The 16,262-nt window shown below is 55.2% G+C and overlaps 2 protein-coding genes across 5 annotated transcripts; both read left to right on the forward strand.

The window, feature by feature from the left end:
* The first annotated feature begins 26 nt into the window (after positions 1 to 26).
* On the forward strand, positions 27 to 10,957 carry NCLN (nicalin). Of its 4 annotated transcripts, none has more exons than XM_026038813.1 (16): positions 27 to 213; positions 1,225 to 1,415; positions 1,615 to 1,759; positions 2,346 to 2,440; positions 2,653 to 2,733; positions 2,950 to 3,053; positions 3,505 to 3,593; positions 3,756 to 3,895; positions 4,373 to 4,551; positions 4,686 to 4,773; positions 4,860 to 4,898; positions 4,998 to 5,161; positions 5,765 to 5,818; positions 5,906 to 5,984; positions 6,774 to 6,870; positions 10,406 to 10,957. In XM_026038813.1, exons 1-15 carry the CDS (start codon positions 33 to 35, stop codon positions 6,831 to 6,833), a joined length of 1,689 nt encoding a protein of 562 aa, XP_025894598.1. In that variant the 5' UTR covers positions 27 to 32; the 3' UTR covers positions 6,834 to 6,870; positions 10,406 to 10,957. The 4 variants fall into 4 exon arrangements, with proteins under 4 accessions (XP_025894598.1, XP_025894601.1, XP_025894600.1 ...); XM_026038816.1 differs by having other exon boundaries at positions 5,001 to 5,161; XM_026038815.1 differs by lacking the exon at positions 10,406 to 10,957 and adding an exon at positions 8,857 to 10,035.
* Positions 10,958 to 11,839: 882 nt separating this feature from the next.
* LOC112946840 (activated RNA polymerase II transcriptional coactivator p15-like) lies at positions 11,840 to 14,160 on the forward strand. Its single transcript, XM_026038788.1, has 4 exons — positions 11,840 to 11,926; positions 12,005 to 12,127; positions 12,277 to 12,385; positions 13,496 to 14,160. Exons 1-4 carry the CDS (start codon positions 11,840 to 11,842, stop codon positions 13,573 to 13,575), a joined length of 399 nt encoding a protein of 132 aa, XP_025894573.1. The 3' UTR covers positions 13,576 to 14,160.
* Positions 14,161 to 16,262: the final 2,102 nt, after the last annotated feature.

The raw sequence follows: 16,262 nt of genomic DNA on the forward strand, positions 1-16,262 counted from the left end.
CGGGCCGGGCCGCCGCCATCGCCGTGGTCACCATGCTGGAGGAGGCGGGCGAGGTGCTGGAGTCGGTGCTGAAGGCCTCGTGCCTCCCGCTCAGCTTCCTGCTCTTCGTGCCCGCCGTGCTCCTGCTGCTCGGCCCGCCGCCCGCCGCCGAGGCCGCCCACGAGTTCACCGTGTACCGCATGCAGCAGTACGAGCTGGGCGGGCAGCCCTACGGTGAGGCGGGAGGCCGCGGCGGGGAGGCCGCGGGGCTGTGGGGGGGGTCGGGGTGGGCGCGGAGCGCTCGGCCCTGCCGCGCGGGGCGGCCCGCGGCCCGGCCGTGTCCCCGCGGCCCGGCCGTGTCCCCGCGGCCCGGCCGTGTCCCCGCGGCCCGGCCGTGTCCCCTCGGCCCGGCCGTGTCTCCGCGTCCGCCGCTTCCCGGCGGGGTCCCGGGGCCGCAGGGGGAGCCGGCCGCAGCCCGCTCTCCCTTGGGATCGCCTCGCCCTCCCTCGTGCCCCGGCCGGCCCGCGCTGCTGCCCCGGGCTCCCGGCGAACCGGCCCCCCGCCCCGTGTTCCCGCGGCCCTGCCGCTCCTCCCGTGCCCCGTTCCCGCGCGGCCCGTTGTGCAGCGCGGCCTTTGAGGTGCCCGGGGTGCTGCAACCCGGGGGCCACCCCCACACACCCCGTACAGCCCAACCCCGGCCACCCGCCTTTCCCAGCCCCAGATCAGATATGTGCTCYCGCCATGAATGGATTTTCCTGCTCTCAGTTTAGGGGCCTGAGCTTCAGACTTCCCCGACAGACTAGAGTTGCAGCCTCAGATTTGTTCTGCACTGTTCAAGAGATTTGGGCTCTGGATCTTTTAAAGCTTCGTAAAAGCAATTGTCAATAAAGATAAAGGCRCACCAGCCGTGTCTGCATGCTGTGTAAATACTGTAGGTGCTGTTGGGGGGTTCTGGATGCGTGAAACGGTCTCTGGGTTCCTYGGTCACGGCGTGTGCCAGCGTGGCCGGGCCCCTGGCCGCGCCGACGGCTGCGGGGCAGCCCTGGCCGTGTGAAGCCGCGGTCAGGGGGGCCTGGATTGTTGTGGCTGCRCAGAAACCGCTCTGATGGGGGGTAATAACAGGTCTCTGCCCCTCCTGGGGCGAGCGGGGAGAGGTGAACGGCAGCGCCGCTGCGGAGCGCGTGGGCCTGTCCCCAGGGCTGCGATGGGGCCGCTCGCTGAGCTTCCTCGCGCTCCCTCCCGCAGGCACGAGGAGCGCCGTGCTCAACACGGAGGCGCGCACGGTGGAGGCGGACGTGCTGAGCCGCCGCTGCGTCATGATGCGCCTCGTGGACTTCTCCTACGAGCAGTACCAGAAGGCTCTGCGGCAGTCAGCCGGGGCCGTGGTCATCATCTTGCCCCAGTCCATTTCTTCTGTGCCCCAGGATGTTGTTCGGGTAAAACAGCTGTTTCCTTTGCCTTTCTGATTTCAGAGGGAGCAGGGTTTGAGCTGCTGCAGGACTGACTGCCCTTGTAATGCTCAACAAATCTCCCTCTGATTTTAAAACTTTGTTCTCTCTGCTTTGGCTGTTCTTTTTTTCAGTCCCTCTTGCGTGTTTAGCAGATACTAAGTTTGTGTCTCGCTTAAATCCTCAGCAATTCATGGAGATAGAGCCAGAAATGCTCGCTATGGAAACCGTGGTGCCAGTCTACTTTGCAGTGGAGGATGAAGAGCTGCTGTCTATCTACGAACAAACCCGGGCCGCTTCTGCGTCCCAGGGCTCCGCATCAGCCGCGGAAGGTGAGTGCCAAGAGCCAGGGAAAGGCCGAGAGGAAGGCAGTCCCTCGCCCACCTCCCTCAGCAGGCTGCTGAGTCCCTGAATTGTAGCATTGATGTTCTGCTGCCTTCTTGATTATTCTAAATGCTCTGAGAATTAATAGAAGGAAAACCGTATAAGAGAGTAGTTCTAGACTATATTTAGGAATACAGCCGCATGGAGTGAATTCTTAGTTTTGGAAAGCAAAAATAGAAAGCAAAACTCGAGTTAAAAAGGAGTTAAGTGACTATCAGTAGGTTGGTGCAAYGTGGAGCTTTTTGTCTGAGCACAGGTCAGTTTAGTGCTCCGTGTATCTCCCGGTGTGATAAGTGCAGTACATAGAGCTGATCATAATGAGCTTGCAGTCTGTTGGAGAAAGGTTTTTGATTTACCAAGGTGAGAGATTCAGGGTTTCAGACTAGAATGAAGATGCCTGGTCACTAGGGTTTTGTGTCAGTGCATAAACACAAATGACAGGGCTCAGTTTAAACCTTTTCTTTCCACAGTTCAGCTAGTGAGGGATATAAAGGAATAGACTTCCCCAAGCAAACTGTTGTTGTTGTGTTCTAGTTTTGTTGCACACAGCAACTGCCAATGGCTTCCAGATGGTGACCAGCGGGGCTCAGAGCAAAGCTATCAACGACTGGCTCATACCCAGCGTGGAGGTGAGCTCTCAATGGCTTCAGACTTGCAGTATTGGGGGGTGCTGTCTTTTGGGGGGCTTTCGTTTGGCATTTGGATTGACAGGCGAAATAAAGGGAGGCTCAGCCCAATGAGAGAAAGGGCTGAAGTGCTCAGAACTGAGGCTGGATAGGCTTGTAGGAGACGTGCCATCTTTGGGGCTGGCTCAGTAACGCTGGACTCTCGTCTTCTTCAGGGAAGGCTAACAGGGCTGGGTGGAGAAGATYTACCCACTGTTGTGATAGTTGCCCACTATGATTCATTTGGAGTCGCCCCTGTAAGTACTCTTGTTCTTTTTCCTTTTTTTTTTTTCATCCTGCAAGTTTCTATTTCTCTCCCTTTTTCTCTGGGGCCTCTGCTCCTGTGTTGTATTTGGCCCTAGAGAGGAGGGACGGTTACAAGTGGAGTGACAAGGGGCAGCCTTGAAGGCYGCTCTGGAACACGAAGGTAAGCGTAGGACCGTCACCTTCCCCTGTCCCACTTCTCCCCGCAGTGGCTGTCCCACGGCGCTGACTCCAACGGCAGCGGCATCTCCGTGCTGCTGGAACTAGCCCGGCTCTTTTCCCGGCTCTACACCTACCGACGTACCCACGCCGGGTAAGGAACTGCCCACGGTGGATTGCGGAGACCGAAATCGGCCGCGGGGGCTTGTGCTGCAGCCCTGTACATTGCCAGAGTGTTGCGAGCAGCCCCGTGCTCTGCTGTGCTTCCCTGCCATGGCAGCAGCTGCTGAGGCTGCTGCCCTCGCTGCCGCCCTCTGAGGCTCTGCTCAGGCTGGAGCATGAGCGGAAGGAGGGMCTTGGGAACTGGATTCAATCCTCTGGCTCTGGGAACTTTCCCACTTTATACCTGCCCTCTCATTGCCTAAATACGGGCATGTAGGGAGCATTTGTTAATGCCGGGTTTGTCTTGAATCTCAGATGCCAATTGTCCTGATTTTTTTCCCCACATCCCTCCCTTTCCTTCCCCACTTCCAAGTCTGCTCRTTGAGCTCTGCAGCTGTGGGTATGGTGTGCTAGAACTCCTCTCTGTCTGCTTCCATGGGCAGGTATAACTTGCTGTTCTTTGCATCTGGAGGAGGCAAGTTTAATTACCAAGGAACCAAGCGATGGCTGGAAGACAACTTGGATCACACTGGTGAGAAAGAGCGTGTTCTGGTAGCAGTGCCTCAGTGCCATTGTGATAAGTGCCTAGTGTGTCAGCCTTCCCTTGAGAGTCTCCGTGCGTGAGGCTTGCTAGCAATTACATTCCCAGAGAGCACGGGGCCTCGTGCTAAGGGCTCCAATCTGTGTGTTCCAGATTCCAGCTTGCTGCAGGACAACGTAGCATTTGTCCTCTGCCTCGACACGCTGGGCCGAGGGAACAGCCTTCACCTGCACGTCTCCAAGCCTCCCAAGGAGGGAACCTTGCAGCATGCCTTTCTGAGAGAATTGGAGATGGTAATTAAGAGTGTGTTGTGTAAAGGGAGCTTAGGGCTTACCCTGGGGAGAGGCAGATCTGCCAGAGAGAAAGGAAGGGAGCAAGGAGTAAAGAAAGGACGCGCTTTTGAAACCTTTGCTGTGCATTCTGTTTGGTCATATGATGTGGAATGCACACACATCCTCATGCCATAGTTCTGAATAAAGCAGACTATTTATTTAGACTATATATATATATATATTTAGACTATATACTAAAGCAGACACTTTCCACTCTGTTTACTTGTGGTTTGTTGCTTGCAAACGCTATAAAGGTGATATCTATAATGACAGTAAACCATCTTTTTAATGGCACTAGCCAGGGTTGCAGCTTGCAGGTGTTGGGGGGGATTTACCATCAGTAGCCCTAAATCTTGGATTTGGGTGGATTGGGCAGCACGAGATGGGATTCTGCAGTGGGGAGCATGACACCCTTGAATGGCCTGGCCTTTTCCTCAGGTTGTTTCCAGCCAGTTCCCAGAAGTGAAGTTTTCCATGGTGCACAAGAAGATCAACCTGGCTGAGGACATGCTGGCGTGGGAACACGAGCGCTTTGCCATCCGCCGCTTGCCGGCGTTCACCATCTCCCACCTGGAGAGCCACCGGGACAGCCTGCGCAACAGCATCATGGATGGCAGGTCAGATGGCCGGGGGAAGGCTGCAGCCCAAATCCAACCCCGAAACCCAAATCGGGAATGGACTTCTCTTGAATGAAGCTGTTTTTGAGGTAGCTGCTCCCAAATTTGTGATTTTTTTCCCCCATCTCTTTTAGGGCCCACGTAGACACTAAGGCACTCACCCGGAATACCAGGATCATTGCCGAGGCTTTGACAAGAGTCATCTACAACCTAACAGAGAAGGTAAGAGTAGCGGCAGCCCCTCCTGCAGCGCCAGCCAGGCTTGGCCTGCCTCGTTTCACCATCAGCCTGGCTTCTTTGCTTTGCAGGGAGCCCCTGCAGACCTCCAGATCTTCACGGAACAGATGGTAGGCACAGTGTATTTGTGTCGTGTGTGGGGAGAAGGCATCCAGGGTCTGTTCTCGGCATGAGTGGTTGACTCTCTCTTTGCTGCTCCTTTTCTCTAGCAGATCCAGGAGGAGCAACTCGAGTCAGTGATGGACTGGCTGAGCAGTCAGCCAAGGGCTGCCCAGCTCATTGATAAAGACAGCACCTTCCTCAACACCCTGGAATATTATATGGGCCGCTACCTGAAGGATGTGAAACAACATCATGTAAAGGCAGACAAAAGGTAAGAGCAGGGATGAAAGCAGCAGATGGGGCATGCACACTTGCTTTCCCTCCCCTGAATCTTGTTTCTGGGCTGCAGCTTCTCTTGTTCCTCCCTTGTCCTGTGACTGCAGGTGATCCCTGTTTTCTGCTGCCTCTCTGTTATGGCCTGTGATCTGTCTTCTCACGTAGAAAGCTGTCTGTCTTCCTCACCACACAGAAGCAAATCTTAGGTTTGGAGAGAGCCACCACTTTGGTTCCATCCTTCTCACTTTGAGACCCACCTTTCTCTAAGTGCGGGGAAGACCTAATGTCCCCTAGAAGGCTTTCTTTGATTGCTTCCTGTCTAACCTGCTTGGAATGTGGCAGTTTCATGAACCCAGAAAGGCGTTTTTCTGTGTGCTTCTGAGAAACTTGAACCGCCTGTGCCCTGGSTTGCATCCTTGGATTTCTGTCTGTAGAGGAAAAGGGAGCCGAGTGCTGAGATCGGTTCAAAAGCATCGTGCAGAATTGTCAAACTTGCCTGGATGGGGTTGGATGAATTTATTGGGAACAGAGGTCGGGGATGTCCTTGCTGCAGTGTCTAGGAATGTAGCACAGCCCGAAGAATTTCTTCCTTCCGCAGGGACCCGGAGTTTGTGTTCTATGACCAGCTGAAGCAAGTGATGAATGCATACAGGTACGGGATTCTCTTGGGCACGTGTGACCCTTGTCTCCCTCTGTGGTAGCGCCCGCTCTAGCTGCTTTATGTGTTGCTTCATTTCAGGGTCAAGCCAGCGATATTTGATCTGCTTCTGGCTGTCTGCATTGCAGCCTACCTGGGAGTCGCCTATGTTGCAGTCCAGGTGAGAGAAAAGGCTTCATGTTGTTTGTGTTTGATATTTGCTAATTCGTTGTGTCTAGTATTCGTGGGATGCAAGAAGCGTTTTAGAATCTGAAGTAACAATAACAGAAAARGAAGGAAAAACATCATCTTTGAATTCCGACCACCATCTTCCTTATATTCATTATGATGGTGTGTTTGAAGCTTGGATCTTGTGATAGCTGTTGAATATCCTGAAATAGCTATTACAGAATCAAAATGCAGTTAATCACCCAAAAAGAGTGCAAAATCGAAAGAATCAGGTAAACTTCCAAGTCACTGGTGAAATGTTAAAAGCCTTTAGCCTGGTAAAGGATTGTGAACTAGTGGGAATCTCTGGCGTTGCCCGATTGATTTCCGCATTCCTGAAACTGCCAGCAGCCGTATTTCTGTTAGTGGCCAATATTGTGTGTATGTTGAACACTGAAACTTGCCCTCCCCTTCCAAAGGAAAAGAATCACCTCAAAAAATCAAATGAGTAGCAAGTGTTGGCATCTTCCCGCGGGGGGTGATAGCAGCCCCACAACTGTTCTGTAAGCCATCCCTTTCTGTGAAACCTTGACTAACTGCCCTCRCTGTCGTCACTCCTCCTAATTCACCAAGGCCCCCTCTGCTCTCAGGATCGGAGCGTTAGAGGATGAACCAAGCAAAGTATTACGTTTGCACATCAGAACTACGTTAAGGCTTCTAGTTTCCTGCCCGAGTAGAACACAGCTGTTTTATTAGCGCTTACAGTTAACTCATGGTTACTCATTTTTCCTTCTGTTTCCAGCACTTTGGTCTCCTTTACAAGACYGTACAGAGATTATCCCTTAAAACCAAGCAGCAGTGAAGTAACAAGTACCCTGTTCAGCAGCACTGAGCCACCGGTGAGCCCTCCAGGATCCTTCTGCCTTCCATTGAGTCCTGCTGTTTCTTTTCCTCTCTCTCTTTGCTACCCTGGAGAGGGGAGGAAGGCAGAAAGCAAGTGGAATTTCTGCTGTCATGCACCGTTTTGGTGATTTTCCCCCCTTTCTTCCCCTGAGTTGCAGCATGTCTGTTTTYCTTTGCCTTGTGGCGAGGGAGAAGCTTAGAGGCTTCACTAATTCCTGCAGGTTGTTTAAACACTGAACAGCTGATTCTGAGCAACTTCTAGGAGTGTAAAACCAGGCCCAGCACCTCCATGGGCACACGTGCCATACTGCTGATTTAGGGGCTGAAACTACAGAGCTCAGCAAACAAGGACTAAGAGTGTTTGTTTAAAAAAAAAAATGCACATGCAAATTAAAGAGAAATAGCATGTTTTCTTACTGCACCTCTTAACTTCTCTGCCTGGCTTCAGGAAGGTGTACTGAGCAAACAGTGTCTTCCAGTAAGCATCTTGTGTGTGAACGTGGTGGGGTTTTGTTCTTTGTTTTACTGTGCAATAACTCGTTCCCTTTTAGCAGGTGTACTGCGGACAATCTTGACTGTTATTTCAGGCGGGGGAATGAGGAAGGATGGCTCAAACGGGTCCCTGCAGCAGAATCCTTACTAGGACGTGCTGTCCTGCCTCTGCCAGAGGCTGCGTTTTGCTGTGGGTTTGATTTCTCTTGAAGATCATCATCTGTGAACAACTTGCTTCTCCCACTGCTCTGTGCTTTACTGCTACTTCTTTTTGATGGGGGGTTCTACAGTCCCAGTTGCTGCAGCATCTCTGCTGCTCTTTGTATTTCAATCAATTTACGTTATTAGCAAGAGCACCTTGGCTCTTGTTGAGCTCTGGTCAGTAATTACTTGAATCTTCATTCTTCAGCTTTTACTCACAGCTGGGCTGTGGGTTTTGGAGTGTTCTGTTAGTCACCTGCATCTGAGTCTCATTTTGTGTTTTTTTTCAACTGTCTTATTTCTGAAAACCCTTTTTCTGGCTTGAGCGTAAGAGCAAGTTCCCAAAGCGTTTGTTGCTGTCTCCTTTTACATTCTGCCCCCATTATGTACGGAAGGAGACAGGTAATTTAACTATTTAAAAAAAAAAAAAGGATTTTTTTGAATGTCATTTTAAACACAGTCATTTCTAGACCTCTAACTAATAGAGTATATCTTAGAACTTGCCCTCTCTCTGCTTTTCTTGTTTTTGGTTTGCTGATGCTTTCGGATGGAGACAGCTGTCTCGATGGCCAGGGTAGGAGCCAGTGCTTGTGCAAAGCTCTGGAGAGCCGGGTAACCAGTTCCACAGCATTGGCTTCTGCTTAAGTTTGGGCTTTTCCTGAATTCCACCATCCCAAACAAGCTGGATAATATTTATCACCACTTTCTGGTGAGAGCTGGAGCTTCTTTCTGGACAGTGCTGCACTTTATCTACCATCCCCATCAAGTTATCATGGAAAATATATCAAGATTTTAACTAGAGRTCCCTAGACTAGTCATAGCTCTAGAAGATGTCCGGATTGAGTAGCTGCTGTCGTGCCACTGAACAGTGTTTCTTTGAGTCCTTTCTGTACATTCTCTTCTGTGCACATCTCTTCACAAGCCACGGTGACCACTTTTACCTAAAAGAAACACTTTTATTTAAAATAGCGTCACCCACAGAGCCTGAAAAGTGCTCGTGGGCTTGATAAATGCTGTCACTTTTTTGTTTGTAATGCAGGGAAAATTCAAGCTACTTGAAGACAACCCGTGTCTGCACCACAACCGTGATTGTAGCCTTGTTAGAAAAGGGAYTGTTGTGGCCAGTCCCTGTCCTTGCCCTTTGGATGGGCACAAAGCACTCCGATCCGTTCATCTTTAGTTCTTTCACTGCCCTTGTCTTCTCGGAACACCCCTACCCCACAGCGTGTGCTTCCCTGCTCTTTTGAATATGTCCAGACTTGTTCTGTAAAGGGTCTTGTCTTTTCCAGGGGAGCGTGCGGATGGTTGTGGCTGCCTGTGCAATGAGCAGGGGCCACGGTGCCGAGCACTCCTGAAACCCCAGCCCTCCAGGGAGACTTACCTTCGAGTGCTTACTCGAAATGCCCCTCTGCATGCATGAGCTGTTGGTGACACACGTCTACAAATGAATCTATAGCGACCTCGGACACTGATTTCTTGCTCTGGAGTAGGTGGAAGATGAGCAGGGATCTCTTGTCGCTGGGTTTTATGCTCTGCTCCTGCAGACTGGGTGCACTGTGCTGGGGGCAGGTGTGTGCTCTGCCCTGGGTAGGTGCAGAACAAGCACAATGCAGCGGCTTCCCGAAGAACACTTTGATGGTTCTGAGTGTCTGGAGCCTGTTTGAGAGCCCTCCAGGTGCATCCTGTGCTCCTACTGTGGTAACGTGGAGGTGGGATGTTTCCCTCCTTTCCAGCAGGATACTTAACTCCGTTACTTCACTGAGAACAAATAGGGAGGCCAAAGCAATCCTGCTTGGACTTGGCCTGGTGCATGTAAATAGCACAGGCAGCCCCAGAACATTCATATTTATAGTGGAGACTGTCAACTTTGGCTCTTCCTCGTGAGAAACTCCAGCCTGAGTCACAAACTTGCACCAACCCAGGCAGGATGGTTGCGGCTCTGTCCCTGGTAAGGCTGCAGCATTAAAGCAAGCTCTTCCCTCCTTGTGCTTTCCACAATGCCCTGCCAACGCTCCTGGGGCAGGGCCAGGCGCCAGGGGCAGGTGCCTGAAAGGAGCGGAGGTAGATGAGGGTTCACAAGCTTCAAGGACGGTGGGGATAGTGGCTTGCTCTCTCCTGCACTAGGGTCATCTGTCCCATACGCTGATTGAGTGCACTTGATATGTCCCTGGCTGGGTGCCACAGAAAGGAGTTTTCATTACATAGAAGGGCTTGTGCTTCTGATCACGAGTGTGTGCACCAAAGCGCACTGTCTGCTCAAACCGGAGACCGTCACATTCCAGCTCATAGCTGAGAAGGAGGGAGTGGAGACTGGCACCGTCACTCTGGTGCCCGTCAGGGGAGTGAACAGAGTTCCCACATTGCCATGATGTTTAGGAGAAGTTGACATGGAAGCTTACCACTCATYGCTACCATCCTGCTGTGTTTTGTAATAACAACAACCACGGTGATTCCTGATGCTGATTCCGTTTTGCAGCGTAGCTGATTAATCCTCCTGTGAGCATGACACGGAGGCAGAAGCCCCACAGCGTTCCTCTTGAAATAAAAGTTCTCCACAACGTTGCAGAAGAGCTCTGTGTAGCTGGTTCTTGTGCCCTTGTCTTTCCTTCCCCTTTTAGCAGGAGTTTGCATGGCGTGGATCGAGGAGGCACGAAAGCCCATTCCCACGTGTTTGTAAGTGGCTACCGGGTGACCCTTCTAGCCGTAAGGGAACACTTTTTGCAGCCTGTCTCATTTTGCCTGCTCTTCTGTTGCTGCCAGAGTCTGCAGTTTGCAGAAAGCTGCTTTTCTGGCAGGCTTTAAGAATTTAAACTCCTTCCACCTGCTCCCACCCCCCAGGCACGAGTGGGGATTACATGCGAGTAGTTGGGCCTGTTGCAGTTGGTCTCCTCCCAACATCRTCATGAAATAGATTTTGCTCTGCAAGATGAACTTCACCCTTGGCCCTTCTGCAGCGCTCGGAGGAAAGACCTTGAACCCCGAAGGAACTRGGAATCCACTGACGATGGAGGGAGGAGTCACCACAAACACCTTAAATCCCAAATATCCTGCAATAGCATTTATTTCAAGTCACAAACTTGTGCTGTTCATAAAATAAGGCAAAATTTATCCAACTTCTGGGCCTTGTGGCCAGCCTGCGTTCTACACCTCGGCCGTTCAGTCCTGACCTGCGGATCTGAAGTGCGAGGCTGCTTCGCTGCCCCGTGGTGACGTGTAGCTCCGGCTCTTCCCCCGGGCCTCTAGCTTGCTTGCTTCAGTCTGTTTAGTTTGTCCTTGTAGATAATTGGGTAACAACGCCAAGGTTATAATCTGGAATGTTTGCAGCTCAGGAAAAAGATTTATCTAGTAATATTGACTCGTTTATCTTGTGCATCATAAAGAACAAATGTATATTAAGGTGAATATTTAAAAGCTAACAGAAAATGCAGTGCAGTTGACTAATGACTATAGTTTTTTTTTTCTTATAAATATATTAGTATCTAAGTATTTAAAGATTTTTCATTTCCTTATTTATCCATTTCTTTTCCCCTTTGGAAAAAAATAAACCAAAAAATAAACCAAGATTGAGAGGGTTTGATGAAAGACGTGCTGGAGAGATACTAGTTTCTGCTGCTGGTATTTGCAGGCTCCTCATTTATTGGAAAGATTGCATCGGAAGATGGGATGAGGATCAGACCTCGAGGCTCAGACATTGCCCCCGTCTGTCCAAGCAGGTTGACAGAAACGTTGGTGGGCGCTGGGTCGGGTCCTGACGCCTCAAGGGCGCAAACACCCCTCGTCCTGGCCCGGGGGTGTCCGCGGCCGGGGGCTGCGGGGCCGGGGAGCCGGCGCGCGCGGGCGCTCGTCCCCGTCCCTGATCCAAACTCCAGCGTCGCAAGCGACGTGTGCGCGGGGCGGGAAACGGCCGCGAGCGCGGGAAACGGCTGCGGGCGCGGGAAACAGCCGCGGGGCGGGGCGGCGCGCGCCGCCCGGGGATTGGCCGGCCGAGAGGCGGGGCTGCCGGCGCCCATTGGCCGCGGGAGCCCCGGCGGCGGCGGGATTGGCCGGCGGCGGGGCGGGGCGGGGCCTGGCGGCACCATAGAGCCGCGGGGCGGGGCGGGGCCTGGCGGCACCATAGAGCCGCGGGGCGGGGCGGGGCCTGGCGGCACCATAGAGCCGCGGGGCGGGGCGGGGCCTGGCGGCGCGGCTGGCGGGAGCCGCGGCGCTCGCGCCTGCTCGGGCGGCCCCGGCTCTTAAGGGTCCCGCGCGGCGCTCCCCGCCCGTTCGCGCAGGATGCCCAAGGCCGGGGAGCAGCCGAGGAGCGGCGGCGGCAGCAGCTCGGAGAGCGGCCGCGAGGAGCAGGGCCCGCTGCGGCCCCCGGTGCGGCCCCCGGCCCGCTGCGCTGGGGCACGAGGCGCCGCTGGCCGCGCCGCTCCAGCTGCCGCTCTCTCCCCTTAGAAAAGAAAGAAGGAAGCGYCCTCCAAGCTGGAGAAACGGCCGCGAGCCGAGGCCAGGCCTCGCAAGGCGGCCGCGCGGCCCCGGGGGAGGGAGGAGGAGGAGGAGGAGGAGAACATGTTCCAGGTAGGGGCAGGTGCCCTGGGCCTTCCTCCCGCAGCCCTAATGCAGGGTGCCGCTGCAGCTGCGCYGCTCCTGCAGCAGAGCCTCCCTGCGCTGCAGGCTGCAGAGCCCCCGGCCGCACGGGGGGTCAGCGCGGCTCCCTGTCTCCGCAGATCGGGAAGATGCGCTACGTGAGGGTGTCCTGCTTCAAGGGCAAGGTCCTCGTGGACATCAGGGAGTTCTACGAGGACAAGGAGGGGGACACCAAGCCTGGCAGGAAAGGTACCGCYGCCCGTGAGGCGGATGGAGGGCAGGGGCTCGCCCCGAGCGCCTGGGCCCGGGGCCGCCCCGTGCACGCAGCAGCCTGTGCTTGGGGCTGCAGCTCGGCGCGTGGGCAGCGCTGCGAGGTGCAGCACGGAGCTCCTCCCAGCTCCCGCTCCGCTCCCATCAGCGGCCTCCTCTTCACCTGCTGCAAGGGGAGGCAGCGAGCGCCAGCCCTCGTGCCTCGTGTCCCACCATGGATGGATGAACCTGTCCCGGTGCAGGAGCTGCCGTGGCTGCAGCGTGCCGGGGGTGCCCCCGGGCCCGTGACCCTGCAGCCGTGCGTGGCAGAAATTCCTCCTTCCCAGTCGGAGTGGGCACAGGAAGGTCAGGAGCCTCCTGGCTCCCTGCCGAGCCCGGGACGTGGTTGGTGCTCCTTGCTGCCCAGCAAGGCTCCTCGTGCTGTGATTCAGGGGCGCAGCCGGGGTGGCCCCGGAGAGCAGCGTTATCCAAGCAGGATGCCCAGGAAGGCGGCAGGGCAAGGAAGGACGTGGCTCTTCCCAGAGCCTCTCGGYTGCTGAGTCAATGTCTGGCTTGAGGCTCCGGGGCTCCGATGGTGTCCCTGGAATCTCACAAGCCCTGAGCTCTAAGTCGCTTTTCCTCTGCCCTGTGTGCTGCAGAGATCCAGTTAAMGTGGAATTTCTGGGGGAACCTTTCAGTCTTTGCTATTGATTTTGTGTCAGGGTAGATGGATTTCTTTCAGCGCGGTTTGCTTCATAACYGCGAAGCATGGTTTACCTTCCAGAAATTAATTTCCTTCAGASAAGTTACAGCTCTAAATTACTCCTTTAAAGGGACCTGCTTACCCTGGAAAGCTGGAAGCAAAGCCCTGAATCCCTCCTGTGCCCTGGGGGCAGGAGGGAGGGACTATGGTGGACCCCATCCAGGCTGTGAAATCCACCTCCACCATGTAAGACAGAAGATCTGTTAATTAAAAGAGAGTTCACAAATGTTTGAATCTAAATACTGGTTCTCTGCCTGCGTGTATGACCTCAGGCTCTGCATCAGATGCCAGTTTCCTGCAGGGGCTGCTTGCCCTCTCTGCTCTCACGCGTCTCCYCTCCTTCCTAGGGATTGCCCTGTCTGCGGAGCAGTGGAACCAGCTGAAGGCGATCGTTCCTGACATCGACGCTGCGGTCAAGAAGTTCTAACGTGAAGGATCGCAGCTGCCTTTGCCTGCTCGCTCCCTCCTGAGGGGCACTGCAGAGCATGACGCTCTTTCAGATTTATTTTTTATTTCAGTTTTCCATGTGAATTCTTCCCCTCACCTAGCTGGGGTTTCCTCTTTGAGGTGCTGGAAAGGCCAGAGGTTGATGTATTTTCTTCAATAACTGCTTGTAAGGAGCAAGTGGAACCGGAATCGGAGGCGTCAAGGGAGACTGTAGCACCTCTGGCCTCGTTCTGCATTTGAGGCCTGCTCTAGCGAGGCCACCAAGCAGCCCAGGACGTGGGGACACCACATTGCACCATTGCAGGGGTGCATGGTGCCGGTGCCCGCTGTGCCCGGCTCTAACCGCGCTGCACCAGCCGCYGAGTTGCGGGTTCACCAGAGGGGTCGATTTACCCGCCGCCGAGTCCGTGCTCCCTCCAGGTGCCACTCCGGCTATTTCAAGCGCTTGKTTTTTTGGTGTATGTGTTGATGGGTGAGGGTTTTTTCCCCTTTCATAGAGAAAAGGATTTAGCAAGTGGTTTGTGGAGGGTGAATATGCACAATAAATGTGTTTGCATTGCAGAAAGGAGGCGYGTAGTGTCTTGGAGGCTTGACTCCCTGTTTCAGGCTCTCTTTAGGCTGGCGTTGGATTCTCCTTTGGGAAGGAGAATGCTCCGTAGCGTTTATTCCCCTCTGATGTATTCCCAGTGATGTTGCCGTACAGAAACGATGTCAGGCAGCAGCCTGCTCCAGGCCAGGGCAAGGGCAAGCTAGGACGCGACTCGCGCAAAGCAGCCTGCAGCCAGGAGGCTTGTTAAACAGAGGGGAATTGAAAAGCCTAAGTGGAAAATATCCCTTGCCCTCTAGTAGGGGAAAACGCCAGGCTTTGGAAGCAGCAGCGAGAGGGTATTTCGCGTTAGAGACGCGCAGGTTTGATCCACTTAGCTGCAGCAAGCCCCGCTTTGCTCAGCAAGGCTTCTGCAGGCTCCGCAACAGCTTGCTGCCTCCATCTATTTTAGGTTCTTCTTTGCCCTGGTTTCCATAGTATCTGAGCACTTCCTGCTTTTAAATATCCCCGTGTGCCGCTTGCTGCACCGTGGGGAGCAGGAGGCCCCAGGCCCCTGCTCTGTAGAGGTGCAGGGGCAGCCCGGGGCGGCATGGAGGGTGTGGGGTGGCCAATCTGGCACTCCCTAAATGCTGAATTCAATGGCTGGGTTGCCCTTTCCCCAGGGATAGCAAGAGGGGAAGGAAAATCCTCCCTCRTAAAACAGCTCCTCAAAGGTTAGTTAAGAGACAACGAGCTGAAGCTGCCTGGGATGGATGGGAGGGTGATATTTTCCCGTGTTTTTTCCTCCTCCCAGTCAGGGGTGATTATAATATGTGCATCCATAGCCTCCAAAAGTTGGATATGTTCCCTCCGGATAGATGTTTCCTCCCCGAGGCGCCGGTTCTCTGGGGTTGGGTATAAATACAGAGCTGCAAAGCAGCCGATGCGGGAGAAGCCCGGGCACGGGAAGGGGGTGGAAGGCAGGACCTGCTCGGCCGGGATTCACGCAAGGTAAGGCTGCTCCCGCCGGGATGAAGGTCCCCTGTTTTTAAGGCTGCCTGGTCTGTTTGCAGCGGTGGAGGAACCGGGACAGGCCGACTTGTCACAGCGTAATCAGCTGCTGAGCCCGCGGCCTCCGCAGAGAGGCAGAGCGTGACCTCTGCGGAGCGCTTTGCGTTTGGGGGGCTTCTCCTGCAAAGCTCTGCTGTGGGCCCGGTGTCCAGGCCGGCTGCAGCAGCCTGGGAGCTGTTGGAGTCCATTGGAGTAAAAGCCGAGTCGGCCTCGTCTGCGGAGCGGCCTGGCAGCGTGTTGTGGAGCTGAGGACAGCAGGGCCAGGGGAAGATGGGCACCAAGGGGACCTGAAGCGCACGGGATGGGCACCAAGGGGACCTGATGGACTGGGAGGGCGTTGGGGCCCTGTTTGCGAGGACAGGGATGTGGGAAGCTGCATGGAAAGGCAGGGACGGGGTGGGACGGGAAGGGGGCTCTCCCGGGTGGTGGAGCGGGTGGGTGCTGCCRGCCCAGCAGCACGGACACAGGCCCTGGATTGGGGAAACCCGCCAGTTCCAACCCCGGTGGGTGACAGGAGCACTCCAGGGTGCCCCTGCTCGGAACACGGCCCTGTCATGGGGTCTCCTGCYCCAGGGCAGGGTCTCTGTGACCGATCCCGATGCTCCTTGGCACACCCCTCATGTTGGGGCCCACACACCCATCCAAAGGGTGCCTGTGGCTCCCTGGGGTCCTGCCTGGGCTCCCTGCACCCTTCCTGACGTCCCCTCATGCCTGTCCCCTCCTGAGCATCCCACACCCCTCCTGGGGCTCCCTGGAGCCTCCGTGTGGCATCTTTCCGGGCTCATCCCTCCTAGGGGGGATGTCACCTCCACCCTGTCCCCCAAGATCCCCTCGCTGCTGTGGGGGGTCCCTGTGCCTGCAGGGGGTCCCCGGAGCCTCCTCACGGCCTGGAGGGTCCCTGTGCCTGCAGGGGGGTTCCCGAACCCTCCTCCCGGCCTCATCCCTCCTGGGGGGCTGTCGCCTCCAACCCTCCCCCCGGGCTCCCCGCGCTCCCGTGGGGGTCCCTGCGCCCGCAGGGGGTCCCGGCCGGTCCCGGGGCCGGCAGGCGGCGCTGCCGGGCGGCGCTTTGT

The sequence above is a fragment of the Nothoprocta perdicaria genome, unplaced genomic scaffold (assembly GCF_003342845.1).
Source record: "Nothoprocta perdicaria isolate Ctin4 unplaced genomic scaffold, notPer1 scaffold_218, whole genome shotgun sequence".
In the NCBI taxonomy this organism is placed as follows: Eukaryota; Metazoa; Chordata; class Aves; order Tinamiformes; family Tinamidae; genus Nothoprocta; species Nothoprocta perdicaria.